The 17,602-nt window shown below is 38.3% G+C and overlaps 1 protein-coding gene across 4 annotated transcripts in view; it reads right to left on the reverse strand.

Moving 5' to 3' along the window:
- Positions 1–17,602, reverse strand: part of FAM149B1 (family with sequence similarity 149 member B1) — an 86,855-nt gene that overhangs the window by 3,466 nt on the left and 65,787 nt on the right. For 3 of the 4 annotated variants that reach the window (XM_030335274.1, XM_030335272.1, XM_030335275.1), the window contains exons 8-12: positions 8,236–8,360; positions 6,543–6,649; positions 2,844–3,068; positions 1,442–1,565; positions 1,070–1,195 (exon numbers count right to left, since the gene is read on the reverse strand). In XM_030335274.1, coding sequence (XP_030191134.1) covers positions 1,070–1,195; positions 1,442–1,565; positions 2,844–3,068; positions 6,543–6,649; positions 8,236–8,360 — 707 coding nt within the window. The remainder of the gene's footprint in view (positions 1–1,069; positions 1,196–1,441; positions 1,566–2,843; positions 3,069–6,542; positions 6,650–8,235; positions 8,361–17,602) is intronic. The other variant, XM_030335273.1, reaches the window with a different exon arrangement.

Here is a 17,602-nt window from a genome sequence, read left to right on the forward strand (position 1 = left end):
ACACAGGGAGGAAGGCTGTGTGAAGGCATAGGCAGAAACTGGAGTGATGCAGCTGCAAGGCAAGGATGGCCAGGGACTGCTGCAATCCACCAGAAGCCAAGAAGAGGTGAGAAGATCCTCATCCATAGATCCTGTAGTGGGAGCATTGTTCTGCTGACACCTTGATTTTGGACTTCTAGGCTCTGGAACTGATAGAATAAATTTCTGTTGTTTTAAGCCACCCAGTCTATGGTAATTTGTTACGGTAGCCCTAGGAAACTAATACAACATCCCAGTAATTTATTGTTCTCACCACTCTTTCAGTGGAGGATTGTATATTGCTTTAGGCTGATCTAGTTCAAAGCTAGAGCTAGTTCAAAGCTATATGAGTTGGAATAAGTGGGCTTCAAATAGCACCGTCCTGAAAACTGGTATAAGATGTGAAGCCCCTGGCTCGTGGGCACTGAGTGTGGCCCCATTCACTTCCCGAGGCTCTTCAAGCCCTCTTGCCACAAAGATCAGGTGGGGCTGAGCTCCTGGCCTACAGTTGGGCAAGGTCAGTGCATGGCCTCCACTCCCAACTCAGTTTTTCTATTATTTGCTTAAAAGGCTAGTAAATGCACATTAAATGGTAATGTAAGCATCTCAAACATCAAAGAGTTGATTTCTATTTTTTTTAGGTGAGTTACCTATCCATCAGTCCACATCATAATCTGATACCAGTTTTGGTGTAACTCTGTAAGGGCAGTGTTAGAGAATGAGTTATGCTGATCTGATATGCACTGGAGTTTAACATTTTTTTTTTGTTTGTTTATTCTCAGAAATATTTAATATTTAACAATTTAAATTGTTTAGAATTTGTGACTCATGTATAAGGCATTTTAACTTATTCTTTTTATGAGTTGAATAAGTGGCAGAGACCAGTTAGAATTTCAAAAAAATATACTACTAATGCTATTTTTATTATTAAGAACCTCAGCTTTTATTCTTGGAGTTGATTAAGCTACTACATGAAATCTTAAGTCTGCCAGACTAGTTTTTTAAATTTTCTTTCCCCAACTGTCAAGACCATAGAAGTATGTCGCTTTACCAAAAATGACTGAGTAGTGTTGGGCCTGGAGAAAAAGTCAGGTAAAAGGAGCCTCTCCTGGGGCTGCTGATGGTTAGGCTCATCCACCACTGCACTTCGAGCTCGATTGGAGTCACCATGGGTTTTCTGCAGAGGAGACAAAAATTACAAGAAACAGTTAATTTGTAGTGAGACCTGTACATGGCCTACATTACCCCAGGTAGGTATGATAACTGCAGGCCAAGCAGCTCCAATTCCATTGTCATAAATTAGGATTCAGTTTGTACTTTTGACAAAATGCAGTATAAATCAAGACCAGAACATGGATCTTGCACAATTGCTGGCCGTGAGGTCTCATAAGCACATGGAAAAGGCAATAGGAGAAAGACCTACCGTTTGCCTTTGTGACCCCACAGTGCTTAAGTGTTCCACTTCAGCTGTGCCAATAGGTGGCAGGAGATTGTTTCGACTCAGGGGCATTGGTGAGGGAGAGGAGAGTGAGTCCGCCGCTCCTGGACTGCAGATCCCACCAGCAAACACCCAAGATAGGAAAGCATAAAGTTACAACAATACAAGAGAACTAATTAGAACGAAAGAAATGAAGGAGATGAGTTAATGTCATGCACAGATGCTTTAAGCTGTTTATGTTTTTACGTAAAGAAATCTCAGTGAAAGGATTTTGGAAAATCAGAGTTTGGTTTTTTTCATAGTATTTTCATAGTATTTTTCATAGTATTTTCTGATTTTTGTTGAAACTTTATCCTGGGCACACAGCATAAGTTGAGCTCTTTGTGAAATTTTCCCTGTCTGGTGTTAACACTGCATGGTGTTAACCTGTTATGGATTTGTAATTTCATATCTGATGGAATTCTCCACAGTTCTGGGCCTTTTGATTGTCCTTTTCACTAATAACAGTAGTCCTCCCTTATCCACACTCATCCTCAATAAATTTAATCTATAGCTGTATCAGTATCAACATCAACATAATAAAATAGTTCTCACCAGGTGAGAAGAACCCTGGTGTCATGAAAGATTTGTGGTCGGTATAGACATCTCTTACTGAATCTATGGGGACAAATTAAAACAAGAAATTGAAAAATCAAAGTCCACGAATGACATGTTGGGAGAGAAGCATAGTGACATATGCTTAATTTAGAAGCTGAATTCAAAACACAGTTATAGCCATATTACCTCATACCCTTGATCATAGTCTTAGAATCAAACATCCTAATATGTTTTATGAATCAACAACTAATGAGAGAATTTTATTTAAAAAATTGGCTTCTAAATATTTTTTGCATTATGAGGCTCAAAGTGAAGTAAGGGTAGGAAAAGGGAAGAGAATATGTTTAGTGTTATTTCCTAAGAAGTGCTAAGGTTTATTTTTCCTGGTATGTAGGCAAGTACTTATCTGAGGTTAAAATGTTATCATTGTCAGTAGAATAAGCAGATCCCAATGGTACAGAAAAATATTCAGAGGATCTATTATTTTGGGATGAATTTCACTGAACATACACCCACTAAGGAAGATGTTTAATAAGATACATATGTTTTATTCCTTAGATAAGTGTCACTGAAGTATTCTAGCCATTTCATTTGTAGAAATATAAATCTTAAGCTAGACTAACAGAAAGATCCAATAGCCGTATTATATTCAAATGTAACCACACCTTTTCTATATTGAATTTAAACAATCATGAGAATATGTAATGATTAATTTCTAAGCATTCATTCTGTTCATAAAATTCTTCATTAGTTTTATCACAGTTTCCAAAAATTCTGCTTTGAAACCTACACTCGGGATCCTCTGAGGATTTCTTCCACAGGCCTTGGCGTTCCAGCGCATGAATGGCTTGTGCTGATGGGATGAAGCGTACGTGGTGGGGGATTGCGTCTCCTGGCAGACTGCACTGTGTATGACAGAGCTGATGTACTAAGCTCCAGGGCTCGATTTGGCCAATTTCGGGTTGAAAGGATGGTACTGCATCCAGGTCTCATAAGTAGCTTGTCATCAAGATCTCTAGTGGCCAAATCAGAAACCCACAATGAAATCAGAATTGCTATGTGTAGAGAAACAGGACTCAAAAGCTTAGAGTGTAAAATACATTCAAGGGAGAAAAAGGCAAAGTAATCTAGTTTATACAAACTACATAATCTAGTTAAGGCATGAGAATGTGTTCTGTTTTTTTTTTTTTTTTTAAGTTTATTTATTTTGAGAGAGAGCAAGCAGGGGAGGAGTAGACAGAGGGGAGGAGAAGGAGAATCCCAAGCTGGCTCCACATTGTCAGTGCGGAGCCTGATGTGGGGCTCGAACTCACGAACCGTGAGATCATGACCTGAGCCAAAACCAAGAGTCGGATGCTTAACCGACTGAGCCACCCAGGCACTCTGAGAATGTGTTCTTAAAAGGACATCATTTTAGTCATACAAGTAATTTAATAGAATGGAGAATTGGGAAAGCAAATCCATTATTCACCTGCCAAGACCATGACTTCTTCAGTTACAGTGAAGGCCAACCTGAGGAGTACCTACACTAGAGTGCTTCCCGAAAGTTTACCTCAGGGAATGAGATCCACACCATATTTGAGGCATTCTTTGTGCCAAAGGAAAGACTTAGTTGAAAGGCAAATATTGCTGCTTGGAAGCAACGTGGCACCGGTGTGGCTCCCACTCAAATATTAAAATGCTGAGCTCGTGGGGTGCCTAGGTGGCTCAGGCCGTTAAATGTCCTACTTTGGCTCAGGTCATAATCTCTCAGTTCGTGGTTCAAGCCCCGCATCGGGCTCTGTGCTGACAGCTCAGAGCCTGGAGCTTGCTTTGGATTCTGTGTCTCCCTCTCTCTTCCTCTCCCGCTTCTGCTCTCTCAAAATAAATTTAAAAATTAAAAAAAAAAAAATGCCACGCTCGTTGGAGCCTGTGGGGGTAGGGGTTTGGGTTCCTTGGAAAGCTGGAAGCAGGCAAAAGGTCCAGAGCCGCCTGCTGCCCAGGGCACTAGGACTACAGAAGATCTCTATTTGCATAAGCAACTGAAATAACACTTTTCTGTAAGTACTCTGATAAGTAAAATATCATGCCGAAACAGTTCAGTAGCTTAAACTTTGCCCTACAGATTTGGGGGTTTTTATTTTGTTTTTTTAAAACATAGAAGAGACATTTGTGCTATAAGACACCTAGGAGAGCATTTGGACAAGGAAATGGAGGGAAAGTGAAAGAATTAAGCTCTGCCACATGCTCTTTTGGCTTTCAACAAGTTTCTCAAACTTTCAGGCCCTTTGATGTCTTGTTGTGCAAACTATACCTCAGTGTTTGGAGGACTGTGAAGGGGAAATACTCATCAAGGAATGGACTAAACCTTGAGCATTACTCACAAGAGATCTTGCTGGTCTTCCTGCCTCTGTAACCATTCACTTATTAGCCTTTCCACACCCAAACTCCTTTCCATTACAGAAGCTTTAGGCCTTAAGTGCTCTATGCTTATCTTTATTTTGTCTTCTGGACTACTCATTTATAATTTTGGATTCAGTATCACCTCTAGCCAAGTGACTTCTAGATCACCTTCCAAAGGTGACCTCTTCGATGTTGCCAGTGAGATGGCCTGGCATTATAAACTCAACACACCCCAAACCAAATTCATCTTTATCCCACAACAAGTTTCCCTTGAAACAAGTTTCCCTTCTCAGAGTTGACTTTGGTTCTTCTATTTTTATAGAATCTGATTTCTTTTACAGTAGCTCCTAAAATATTCCATTCCTTTCTTATCTTTTGCTACAACTTGAGTACAGACTTTTAGCAGCTCATGCTTGAACACACACACACACACACACACACACACACACACATACACATACATGCACACACACATATACATATAGACACACACATATATAATTATCTTATTTTTTTTTAGCTTTTTTTTTTTTAACGTTTATTTATTTTTGGGACAGAGAGAGACAGAGCATGAATGGGGGAGGGGCAGAGAGAGAGGGAGACACAGAATCGGAAGCAGGCTCCAGGCTCTGAGCCATCAGCCCAGAGCCCGACGCAGGGCTCGAACTCACAGACAGTGAGATTGTGACCTGAGCTGAAGTCGGACACTTAACCGATTGAGCCACCCAGGCGCCCCTTTTTTTTTAGTTTTTTAATGTTTTTTATTATTTTTGAGAGCGATAGAGTGCAAGTAGGAGAGGGGCAGAGAGAGAGGGAGACACAGAATCTGAAGCAGGCCCCAGGCTCTGAGCCGTCAGCACAGAGCCCAATGTGGGGCTCGAATCCACAAGACATGAGATCATGACCTGAGCCAAAGTTGGACGCTTAACCGACTGAACCACCCAGATGCCCCCCCCCCTTTTTTAAGTAATCTCTCCACCCCAGCATGGGGCTGGAACTCACAATCCCAAGATAAAGAGTTGCATGCTCTTCTCACTGAGCTACTCAGGTGCCCCTTGAATCCCTATGTTAATTAGACTCTTTACCTTCAGTTCCTCCTGCTTCAATCTGTGTTCTGCTGTGAAATCTATCTTTCAGATTCCTGATTTAAATATATGTGCTCCCAACTGAATCATACATTGCTGGCAGAAGTGTCAAATGGCGTAATTAGCTTTGGCAAACTGTATGGCAGTTTCTTATAAAATTAAACATATACTTGTCCTATGACACTGTCTACATACCCAAGAAAAATGAGGCCATAGGTCTACAAAAAAAAGACCTGTGCAAGAATGTTTATAGTGCCTTTAAGCATAACAGCCCCGATCTGGAAACGCCCCAGGTATTCACTAACAGGAGAATGGAAAATGAATTGTGATGTATTCTTACAGTAGAATATTACTTGGCAATAAAAGAGAAGATCATGTGCAACAACATAAACGGATCTCAAAAACATGGCATTCAAAACCCCCAGTCTGGTCCCAGCCTTCATTAATTTCATAGCCTTTTCCCCACTAATTACACCATGATATATCTGTTTTAACTCTGAAAGATTGTCAGTGGTCTTAGGTCAGAAGCACTAAAATTGTGACCTACCCCTTCCTTTTCTCATTATAGCAAAACTGGTCTGCTTTCTCTTCTAAACAGTTCTTATTTTCTTGTTTCCAAACCTTTTCCCACACCATTCCTCCTACCTACAATAGCATTGTTGCTCTTTTCTGCTTATCCAAACTCCCCTCTTTGAAGGAAAAGTTCAAACCTACAGTTACCCACCAAAATGCCTTCCTTCTTTGGGATCACCATGCATTCACTCTGGGTACCACACACTTGACATTCAGTCACAAAGATGCCCTATATGGATCTCTTTTTACCCATATGTGTCTTCTCTTTCCAGTTACATTATCTGCTCCTTTAGGATGGAAACCATTTCCTTAGATGTTTTTACTTCACAAATTTCTCTGGTTGCTTGGTAGGTACTCAATATGCATATTGATCAACTGATTTAGCTTTCCTTTTATTTCTCAGTGATCTATGTAAATTCTAGAGTCTATTAAAGTTTTATACTTCTTACAGTAGCTTGTCCATTAGGGAGAGATTTCTTGGTTGTAGAGGCATCCCATGGACCAAGAGACCATTCACATTTGGCTGATGACCACTTGCTGCTTGACAGAGATTCATCTACATGTCAAAAGAAAATGTTACTTGTTATTGGTTGGTGAAGATACTTGCTTGGTTTCCCAACTTTGCCGAAAGATAATATTTTCAAATTAGGAGATCTGTACATTTTTCTCCTATGCCTTAACTTTTGTAATATCTTTCTCCAGTAGCCTAGCTGGGTCCCCAAGTCCACTGTTAAAATCACAAGTCAGAGTCCTTTTCTCTTCATTTTTAAATGACAGCAGGCAAGGGAAGCCTGATCAACTGAGATGAAAGCTGTTGACAGCCACTCTGATAAGGGATAGAGAACTTCATTACTATCATTATTTACATTAGAAAAGAAAACCAAAAAGAAAACAAAATATGAAACAAAAATAGAAAAAAAAAGTAAACTCTGATGTAATCTCTTTCACCATCAAACAATCTTCTACTCTGCACAAACATACTTTCTCTTTCACTACCCCTGGAGCAGTCAGCTATTGTCATTACCTAAAATCTGAAGACTTTTATTAGAAAGAGTTAATCTTATTTGTTCTAGTGTTATCAGGGTTTAGTCTTCCTTGGACTGACATTGCCACCTTGAAGTGCTGTTGATTTTCTCTGTCAGATCATCAGTTCAGTGCCCTTTCTGGCTATCTCCTTTTCTGCTGTAGCATGCATTTTCCTCCTACTTTCTCTCAGGAATCTTTGAACTAACACTTCTCTTTCCTTTGGTCACTAGCAGCCAGAAACATTTAAGTTAACTATTCATAACTTAGGGTACCTAACCCATAGTCAGACCACTTACTTAAGCATGTTAGAAGTATTTTATTACCACCAAGAACATTAGTTTACCTGGTTAAGCCACCAGTGTGATAAGATATGGATGGGCCTTGCTGATTTTATTTTTATGTAACACATTTGTAAATCCAGCAGGACAATATCAGCCAGTATACCAACAAAGCAAATACTAGATCTGGTAGTAAAACTCAGGGTTGATGAGCATGGCTCAAGGATTAGAATACCCCCACCCCTTTTTTTTGGCCACAAGTAACACTGAAACTACCATGTAGGAATTGGGACTAGATGAGGCGATGTGAGACCAGGTTCATCAGCCTTCTGCAAGAAATGGCTGTCCTTATGTCTGTCCACAGATTTAATTGGGACTACTTTTTCCTTACTTTGGTTTGCTTTTTATGCCTCAGTTATTAATGAGTACTAAACACCCAAAAGGCAAAAAAGTCAACAGATTCAAATGTCAAAAATAAAAATCAGGTAGGCTGAGAGAAGAGAAAAAGGAGTCAAAATGGAGAAATTCAAAGCATAGGATGTTACCCTTTTCGTCATATCCTTTATTCTTCTCCCAAACAGACTTAGGCTAACCATATAGCTGATTCTACATTGCGTAACTTACGGGTGACTTTTTTAAAAAGCTATTAACCCTAATTTGCTATTAATTTTTTAAACTGAAATTAAACTTATAAGTGAGGAGTCACTGGATTATTGTGATAAACACATTACTGAAAAAAAGTTAAGTCATAAATAATAAAATTAAGGCAAATAACTCTGAGCAAACTTCTGGCAAGAACACTCGTAGGTTCTCCAGTACATTCCCGTGTGGGGCTTACTGTATTTGAGGTGATGGACAGCACCTTCGACTGTGGCACTCGAGGTAAAACCAAGGGTTGTGGTTCACTCAGCACACAGGGGCTTTCTGAAACTGGTCTGGTGTTTGCAACATTACTCTCATCATCTGAACAAAGGAATAGAATCTGTTACCCATGGATATCTTCAGACCCACAACAAAACTGAAAAATAATCTTCCCTGAGAATTCATAATCTCAAGATAAGCTTCATGCATTTTTGCAGCCCAACTTAATACCACCTGCATGGTTCAAAAAACAAAACAAAAACAAAAAACAACCCTCAAATTAAGTTAAGTGGTTTCCAAGGCTGGTGATACCTACTTGTACCTGGCAGAAGGAAAAACAACTCTAGAGCAAAGCTGTCCAATAGAACATTTGGAGTTGATGGAAATACTCTACATAGGCACTGTCCAATATAATGGCCTCCAGCCACATGTGGCTCTAAAGCCCTTAAATCTGGCTAGTGTTATAACCAAGCAGAATTGGAAAAGAAAAAAACTACAGAAGACAACTAGAATTGCTAAAATTAAAAACAGAATTAATAGATTAGATACTGCTGAAGACAGAATTAGTGAACTAGAAGAAAAATGTGAAGAAATAATTCTGAATTCAGCACAGAGGAAAAATGAAAAATATGAACTACACACTAAAAAGATAATTTTACTGTATGTAAATTATAACTTAATTTTAAAAATGGATAAAGAAAACCACAATGAAACTTCCTTTTACGTGTTGTCAAAAAATTAAACATTGATTAGTAAGTACTGATGAGACTGTACACAGGAACTTGTGTACTTGTTAATGGGCATACAGAACTGGTACAATCACTTTGGGTAATTTGATGTTATCTAGTAAGTTGATGATGCATATTCTCTATGACCCAGAAAACTGTATTCCTTGGTATATACCCTAGAGGAAATCTTACACATGTGTACTAGGAGAAATGTTCAAGATTGTTTATAGCATCATTGATAATAATTTCAAAACACTGGATTTGGGGATTTTAGCACTTCTCATCATCAGTTATAGCTCCAAAGCTCAACTCAAGATGAGGAATCATGTTTCTGAGTAGAATTGACATGCACTCTGGGTCTTCATTGTTTCTAAATCACTTCCATTATCATCATTTGGTTTCCTGCTCTGGTTTAATTCAGAGAAAGTGTATCTTTTCTTGACAAAAATGTCCAGCGAAGCTTGTTTCTGCATTAGCAAATTAGGGTTAATAGTAACAATAATTATTCATTTTAATTATTAGGTTTGGTTTTAAAATATTCTTTCAAAAAAAGGGGGGTGCCTGGGTGGCTCAGTTGGTTAAGCATCTGACTCTTGATTTCAGCTCAGATCATGATCTTGTGTTTCACAGAGCCAAGCAGGCTCTGTGCTGACCATGTGGAGCCTGCTTGGGATTCATTCTCATTCTCTCTCTCCCTTCCCCTAACCCCCTCTCAAAATGAATAAATAAATATTAAAAAAATAAAATATTCTTTCATAATTTGGATTTTTAAAATGGCCTGATTAAAAGTTAAATGACTAGAGTGAGTAGGGGCACCTTAACTCAGTCCGTTAAGCATCTGACTCTTGATTTTGACTCATGTTACAATCTCCTGGTTTGTGAGTTCGAGTCTTGTGTTGGGCTCTGCACAGACGGTGTGGAGTCTGCTTGGGATTCTCTCTCTCTCTCTCTCTCTCTCTCTCTCTCTCTCTCTCTCTCTCTCTCTCCCTGCCCCTCTCTCCTCTCAAAATAAGCAAACTTAAAAAGAAGTTTAAATGACTGTGAAAACAACAAGTTATAAAAATAAATGTTTACATTTCCTCAAGGTTTTACATACTTTTGGGTTACAGTTGACAAACCTTAAAATACCACAAGTTGTCAAATGGTCCTATGCAGTTTGGCTTTGTTCCTCATGGAGGGGTAGGAAAAGTTGCTTTAGTAGTAGGGATACCAAAAATGCAAGAGTTATTTCCATACTTCAAGATGTTATTTTTAAAAAGTAATGATAATATCTAACATTTATTATACTCTTACATATTCCAGTAACTATTTTATATCCTCTAATATAACTCATTTATTCCTTACAGAACCCTATGAGAATTAGTATCATACTAATATAGATAAAGAAATTTAATCACATATATACAGAGTCTCTAGAAGTATACATAGCCACATCCACACATTTACATATGGTTTATGGCTGCATTGAAGGGCAGAGCTGAGTAATTGCAACAGCCCAACCTTGGTAAATTGTGAAAGGTGAAATGAAAGTTTTCTCTGATATCTCAATGCTTGATACTGAAAAATTGAAAGTGTTTCTTTTTTTTTTTTTTGTGATGAAAATCTTTATATATATATATTTTTTTAATATATGAAATTTATTGTCAAATTGGTTTCCATACAACACCCAGTGCTCATCCCAAAAGGTGCCCTCCTCAATACCCATCACCCACCCTCCCCTCCCTCCCACCCCCCATCAACCCTCAGTTTGTTCTCAGTTTTTAAGAGTCTCTTATGGAAAGCGTTGCTTTATTTATCACCAGTGTTTATTATTGAGTTGCCTGGCTGGTTCAGTCAGTACGGCATGCCACTCTTGATCTCAGATCGTGAGGTCAAGCCCCACATTGGTCATGAAGCCTACTTAAAATTTAAGAAAAAAAGTATTTATTATTATTGCAGTTTGGATATGACTGTGGACTTTATAATTTATGTCATATTATCAAAACCTTAAACTCATAAACCAGTTAGTTTTTTTATTTTGTTTTGTTTTGTTTTTAGAGACAGTGGGGGAAGTGCAGAGAGAGGGAGAGAGAGTCTCAAGCAGCTCCATACCCAGCACGGAGCCCAACATGGGGCTCAATCTCACCACCCTGAGATTATGACCTGAGCCAAATATCAAGAGTCGGATGCTTAACCAACTGAGCCACGAGGTGCCCCTTAACTAGTTATTTTTTAAAGGGTGTTGGTTCTAAACTCTAATACTAGCTTTAAAAGAGAACTTGACAGGCATACAACAGAGTGGCTTAAAAAAGAACCCACAGGGGCACCTGGGTGGCGCAGTCGGTTAAGCGTCTGACTTCAGCCAGGTCACGATCTCGCGGTCCGTGAGTTCGAGCCCCGCGTCAGGCTCTGGGTTGATGGCTCAGAGCCTGGAGCCTGTTTCCGATTCTGTGTCTCCTTCTCTCTCTGCCCCTCCCCCGTTCATGCTCTGTCTCTCTCTGTCCCAAAAATAAATAAATGTTGAAAAAAAGAACCCACATAGACAGTATCAAATATAGCAAACATAGAGCAACTGAAACTCTCATGCAGTACTGAAGAGCATAAATAGATGCAACCACTTTGGAAAGTTTTTTGACAGTAGCCACTGAAGTTGGAATAGCATGTTTTATGACCCATTTGTGCTACTTTTAGTCATGTATTACATGCATAAAAGACACATACAAAAACATTCCTGCCAACACTATATGCTGGTAAACTGCAAACTACTCAAATGCCCATCAACAGTAAAATGTGATACAGTCATACAGTAGAAAATAACAATGAAAATATTGGGGCACCTGAGTGGCTCAGTTGATTAGCATCTGACTTTGGCTCAGGTCATGATCTCATGGTTCGTGGGTTCAAGCCCCATGTCAGGCTCTGTGTTAACAGGTCAGAGCCTGGAGCCTGCTTCGGATTCTGTGTGTCCCTCTCTCTCTGTTCCTCCCCTGCTCATGCTCTGTCTCTCTCTCTCTCTGGCAGGTAGGAGGGAGGAGAGAGTGGATGATGGGTATTGAGGAGGGCACCTGTTGGGATGAGCACTGGGTGTTGTATGGAAGCCAATTTGACAATAAATTTCATATTTAAAAAAAGGAAAAACAAAAAAATAAATAAAATTATTTCTCCATCAAAAAATAAAATAGAAAAATAAAAAATAAAAATTACCCCCAAAATTAAAAAAAATAAAGATTAAAAAAAGGTTTAAAAAAAAACAATGAAAATATTACTACAAGCAAAACAGTTGAATTTAGCAATGTTGAGTTTAAAAAGACAGATGCAGAATAGTATATACTATAGCAATCCATTCTTATAAAGTTATAAAACAGACAAAATTAATCCTAATAGGATAGGGTTACTCTTCGGGATGTAGAAGTTTAGTAAGTGACTGAGAGAAAGCACGAGAGGGGTTTGTGAAGTGTTGGTAACATTTTATTCTTGGTCTGGGCACTGGTCATATATGTGGATTCATTTTTTTTTTTTTACTTGAAGTATAGTTGACACATGAGTTTCAGGTGTACAACACAATGATTTGACAATTATGTACATTTCAGAATTCTTGCTACTGATGCATAGTTACCATCTCTTCCCAAAATTGTTACTATATTTTGAATATATTCCCTATACTGTACTTTCATCCCAGTGACTTATTGTATAGCTGGCAGTTTGTATCTCTTAATCTTCCTCACCTATTTCATTTATCCCCCCACCACCCTTCCCTCTGGCAACCACTAGTTTGTTCTCTGTTAGTCTGTTTTTATTTCCCTTACTTTTCCCCTTTTATTTCCCTTTCCCATTTATTTTTTTTTAATATTTATTTTGAGAGAGAAAGAGCAAGAGTGGGGTAAGAGCAGAGAAAGAGGCGGAGAGAGATAATCCCAAGCAGGCTCTGCGCTATCAGTGCAGAGCCTGACACAGGGCTTGAACTCACAAACCGTGATATTATGACCTAAGCTGAAATCAAGTGTCAGACACTTAACTGACTGAGCCACGCAGGCACCCCTATTTTGTTTTTTAGATTACACTTAGAAGTGAAACCATGGTATTTGTGTTTTTCTATCTTATTTAACTTAGCATAATACTTTTTAGGACCATCCATGTTGTTGGGAATGGCAAGATTTTTTTCTTTTTTTTCAATGGTTATTTATTTTTGAGAGACAGTGAGACAGCACATGAGCCAGGGAGGGACAGAGAGGGAGACACAGAATCTGAAACAGGCTCCAGGCTCTGAGCTGTCAGAACAGAGTCCAACACGAGACTCAAATTCACAAACTGCGAGATCATGACCTGAGCCGAAGTTGGACGCTTAACCGACTGAGCCACACAGGTGTCCCCAAGGTTTCATTTTTATGGCTGAATAATACTCCATTGTGTACATATACTACATTTTCTTTACCCATTCATCTATCGGTGTATACTTAGGCTGCTTCCATATCTAGGCTGTTGTAAATAATGTTGCAGTAAACATAACAGTTCATATATCTTTTCAAATTAGATACTCATTTTCTTTTGCTAAATACCCAGAAGTAGAATTACTGGATTACATGGTACTCTCTTTTTATTTTTTTTTTAGGAATCTCCATACTGTTTTCCATAGTGGCTACACCAATTTATATTTTCACCAACAATGCACATGTGTTTCCTTTTCTTTACATCCTTGCCAATACTTGTTATTTCGTGTTTTTTTTTTTTAATTTTGAAAAATAATTTATGTGCCTGATGTGGAGCTCCAACTCAACCCTGAGGTCAAGAGTCTCATGCTGTACTGAATGATCTAGCCAGATAACCCAGCTCGTGTCTTTAGATACTAGCCATTCTGACTGGTGTGAGGTGATATCTCATTGTGGTTTTGATTTGCATTTCCCTAATGACTAGTGATATTGAGCATCTTTTCATGTGTCTGTTGGCCATCTGTAGGTCTTCTTTGGAAAAATGTGTATTCAGGTCCTCTACCCATTTTAAAATCATAGTTTTTTTGTTTGGTGTTGTATGAGTTCTTTGTATATTTTGGATATTAATCTGTTACTGGATATCATTTGTAAATATCTTCTCCTATTCAGTAGGTTGCCTTTTCAGGTTTTTTTGTCTTGTTTTGTTTTTGATGCTTTCTTTGCTGTGCAAAAGCTTCTTAGTTTGATATAGTCTCATTTTGTTTAGTTTTGGTTTTGTTTCCCTTGCCTGTGGAGACATATCCAAAAATATTGCTAAGGTTGATGTCCATGAGTTTACTGCCTGTGTTTTCTTTTAGTAGTTTTATGTTTTCAATTCTTATGCTTACATCTTTAATCCATGGAGTTCATTTTTGTGTATGCTGTAAGTGGTCTCATTTCAATCTTTCACATATCGCTGTCCAGCTTTTCCAACACCATTCATTGAAGAGACTCTCTTTCCTACGTTGTATATTCTTGTCTCCTTTGTCATAGATTAACTGACCATATAAACATGGGTTTATTTCTGGGCTCTTAATTCTGTCCCATTGATCTATGTGTCTGTTTTTGTGATAGTACCATACTGTTTTGATTACTGTGGCTTTATAGTATAAATAGAATTCTGATATTGTGATACCTCCCACTTTGTTCTTTTTCAAGATTGTTTGGGCTATTCAGGGCTTTCTGTGGTTCCATCCAAATTTAGGATTTTTCATTCTACTTCTGTGAATAATGCTATTGGTATTTTGACAGGGATTACATTGAATCTGAAGATTAATTTGTGTAGTATGGATATTTTAACAAAATTAATTCTTGCAGTCCAGGATCATATTATATCTTTCCATTTAAATGTATAGTCTTCAATTTCTTTCATTATTGTCTTATAGTTTTCAAAATACAAGTCCTTCACCTCCCTCATTAAATTTATTCCTATGTATTTTTTTTATTTAAATGGAATTTTTTTCTTAACTTCTCATTCTGTTGTTTTGTTTTTGTTTGTTTTGTTTTTCATTCTGCTGTTTGGTTATTAGTGTATAAAAATGTAACAGGTTTCTGTGTGTTGATTTTGTATCTTGTAAATTTACTGAATTCATTTATTCTAATAGTTTTTTGCTGGAGTCTTTAGGGTTGTTACTTTTTTATTATTATTTGTAATATGTCATCTGCAAATAGTGACAGTTTTCCCATTCCAATTTGGATGCCTTTCCCCCCCTTGTCTGATGCTGTGGGTAGGACTTCCAGTACTATGTTGAATAAAAGTGGTGAGAATGGACATCTTTGTCTTGTTTCTGATCTTAGAGGGAAAGCTTTCATATTTTTATCATTGAATATGATGTTAGCTATGGGTTTGACATATATGGTGTTTATTTTTTTGAGGTATGTTTCTTCTGTACCCACTTTGTTGAGAGTTTTTATCATGAATGGATGTTCTATTTTGTCAAATGCTTTTTCTACATCTATTGAGATGATCATATGATTTTTATCCTCTATCTTGTCAATGTGTTGTACCACGTCGATTTGTGGATGTTGAACCATCCTTGCATCATTGGAATAAATCCCACTTGATTTTGGTGAATGGTTCTTTTACTGTATTTTCAAATGTTTATTTATTTTAAGAGAGCACATGAGCTGGGGAGTGGCAGAGAAAGAGGGTAAGAGAATCCCAAGGATCTGTGTTGTCAGCGCACAGCCCCACGTGGGACTTGGTCTCACAAACAGTGAGATCATGACCTGAGCTGAAATTAAAAGTTGGACACTCAGCCAACTGAGCCACCCAGGTGCCCCTCTTTTCATGTATTTTTTAATATGAAATGTATTGTCAAATTGGTTTCCATACAACACCCAGTGCTCATCCCAACAGGTGCCCTCCTCAATACCTGTCACCCACCCTTCTATCCCTCCCACCCCCATCCACCCTCAGATTGTTCTCAGTTTTTAAGAGTCTCTTATGTTTTGGATCCCTCCCTCTCTAACTTTTTTTTCCTTCCCCTCTTCCATGGTCTTCTGTTTAGTTTCTCAGGATCCACAGGAGAGTGAAAACATATGGTATCTGTCTTTCTCTGTATGACTTATTTCACTTAGCATCACACTCTCCAGTTCCATCCACATTGCTACAAAAGGCCATATTTCATTCTTTCTCATTGCCATGTAGTATTCCATTGTACATATAAACCACAATTTCTTTATCCATTCATCAGTTGGTGGACATTTAGGCCCTTTCCATAATTTGGCTATTGCTGAAAGTGCTGCTATAAACGTTGGGGTACAAGTGCTCCTATGCATCAGCACTCCTGTATCCCTTGGGTAAATTCCTAGCAGTGCTATTGCTGGGTCATAGGATCGATCTATTTTTAATTTTTTGAGGAACCTCCACACTGTTTTCCAGAGCAGTTACACCAGTTTGCATTCCGACCAACAGTGCAAGAGGGTTCCCGTTTCTCCACATCCTCTCCAGAATCTATAGTCTCCTGATTTGTTCATTTTGGCCACTCTGACTGGCGTGAGGTGATATCTGAGTGTGGTTTTGATTTGTATTTCCCTGATGAGGAGCAACGTTGAGCATCTTCTCATGTGCCTGTTGGCCATCTGGATGTCTTCTTTAGAGAAGTGTCGATTCATGTTTTCTGCCCATTTCTTCACTGGATTATTTGTTTTTTGGGTGTGGAGTTTGGTGAGTTCTTTATAGGTTTTGGATACTAACCCTTTGTCCGATATGTCATTTGCAAATATCTTTTCCCATTCTGTTGGTTGCCTTTTAGTTTTGTTGGTTGTTTCCTTTGCTGTGCAGAAGGTTTTATCTTCATGAGGTCCCAATAGTTCATTTTTGCTTTTAATTCCCTTGCCTTTGGAAATGTGTCAAGTAAGAAATTGCTGTGGCTGAGGTCAGAGAGGTCTTTTCCTGCTTTCTCCTCTAGGGTTTTGATGGTTTCCTGTCTCACATTCAGGTCCTATATCCATTTTGAGTTTATTTTTGTGAATGGTGTAAGAAAGTGGTCCAGTTTCATTCTTCTGCATGTTGCTGTCCAGTTCTCCAGAGACTTTTTTCCATTGGATATTCTTTTCTGCTTTGTCAAAGATTAGTTGGCCATACTTTTGTGGAGTCTCTAGTCTATTCCATTGGTCTATGTGTCTGTTTTTGTGCCAATACCATGCTGTCTTCAAGATTACAGCTTTGTACTAGAGGTTAAAGTCTGGGATTGTGATGCCTCCCGCTTTTGTCTTCTTCTCCAATATTACGTTGGTTATTCGGGGTATTTTATGGTTCCATACAAGTTTTAGGATTGCTTGTTCTAGCTTCAAGAAGAATGCTGGTGCAATTTTGATTGGGATTGCATTGAATGTGTAGATAGCTTTGGGTAGTATTGACATTGTAACAATATTTATTCTTCCAATCCATGAGCACAGAATGTTTTCCATTTCTTTATATCTTCTTCAATTTCCTTCATAAGCGTTCTATAGTTTTCAGCATACAGGTCTTTTATATCTTTGGTTAGGTTTATTCTTAGGTATTTTATGCTTCTTGGTACAATTGTGAATGGTATCAGTTTCTTTATTTGTCTTTCTGTTGCTTCATTATTAGTGTATAAGAATGCAACTGATTTCTGTACGTTGATTTTGTATCCTGCAACTTTGCTGAATCATGTATCCGTTCTAGCAGACTTTTGGTGGAGTC

The sequence above is a fragment of the Lynx canadensis genome, chromosome D2 (assembly GCF_007474595.2).
Source record: "Lynx canadensis isolate LIC74 chromosome D2, mLynCan4.pri.v2, whole genome shotgun sequence".
NCBI lineage: Eukaryota > Metazoa > Chordata > Mammalia > Carnivora > Felidae > Lynx > Lynx canadensis.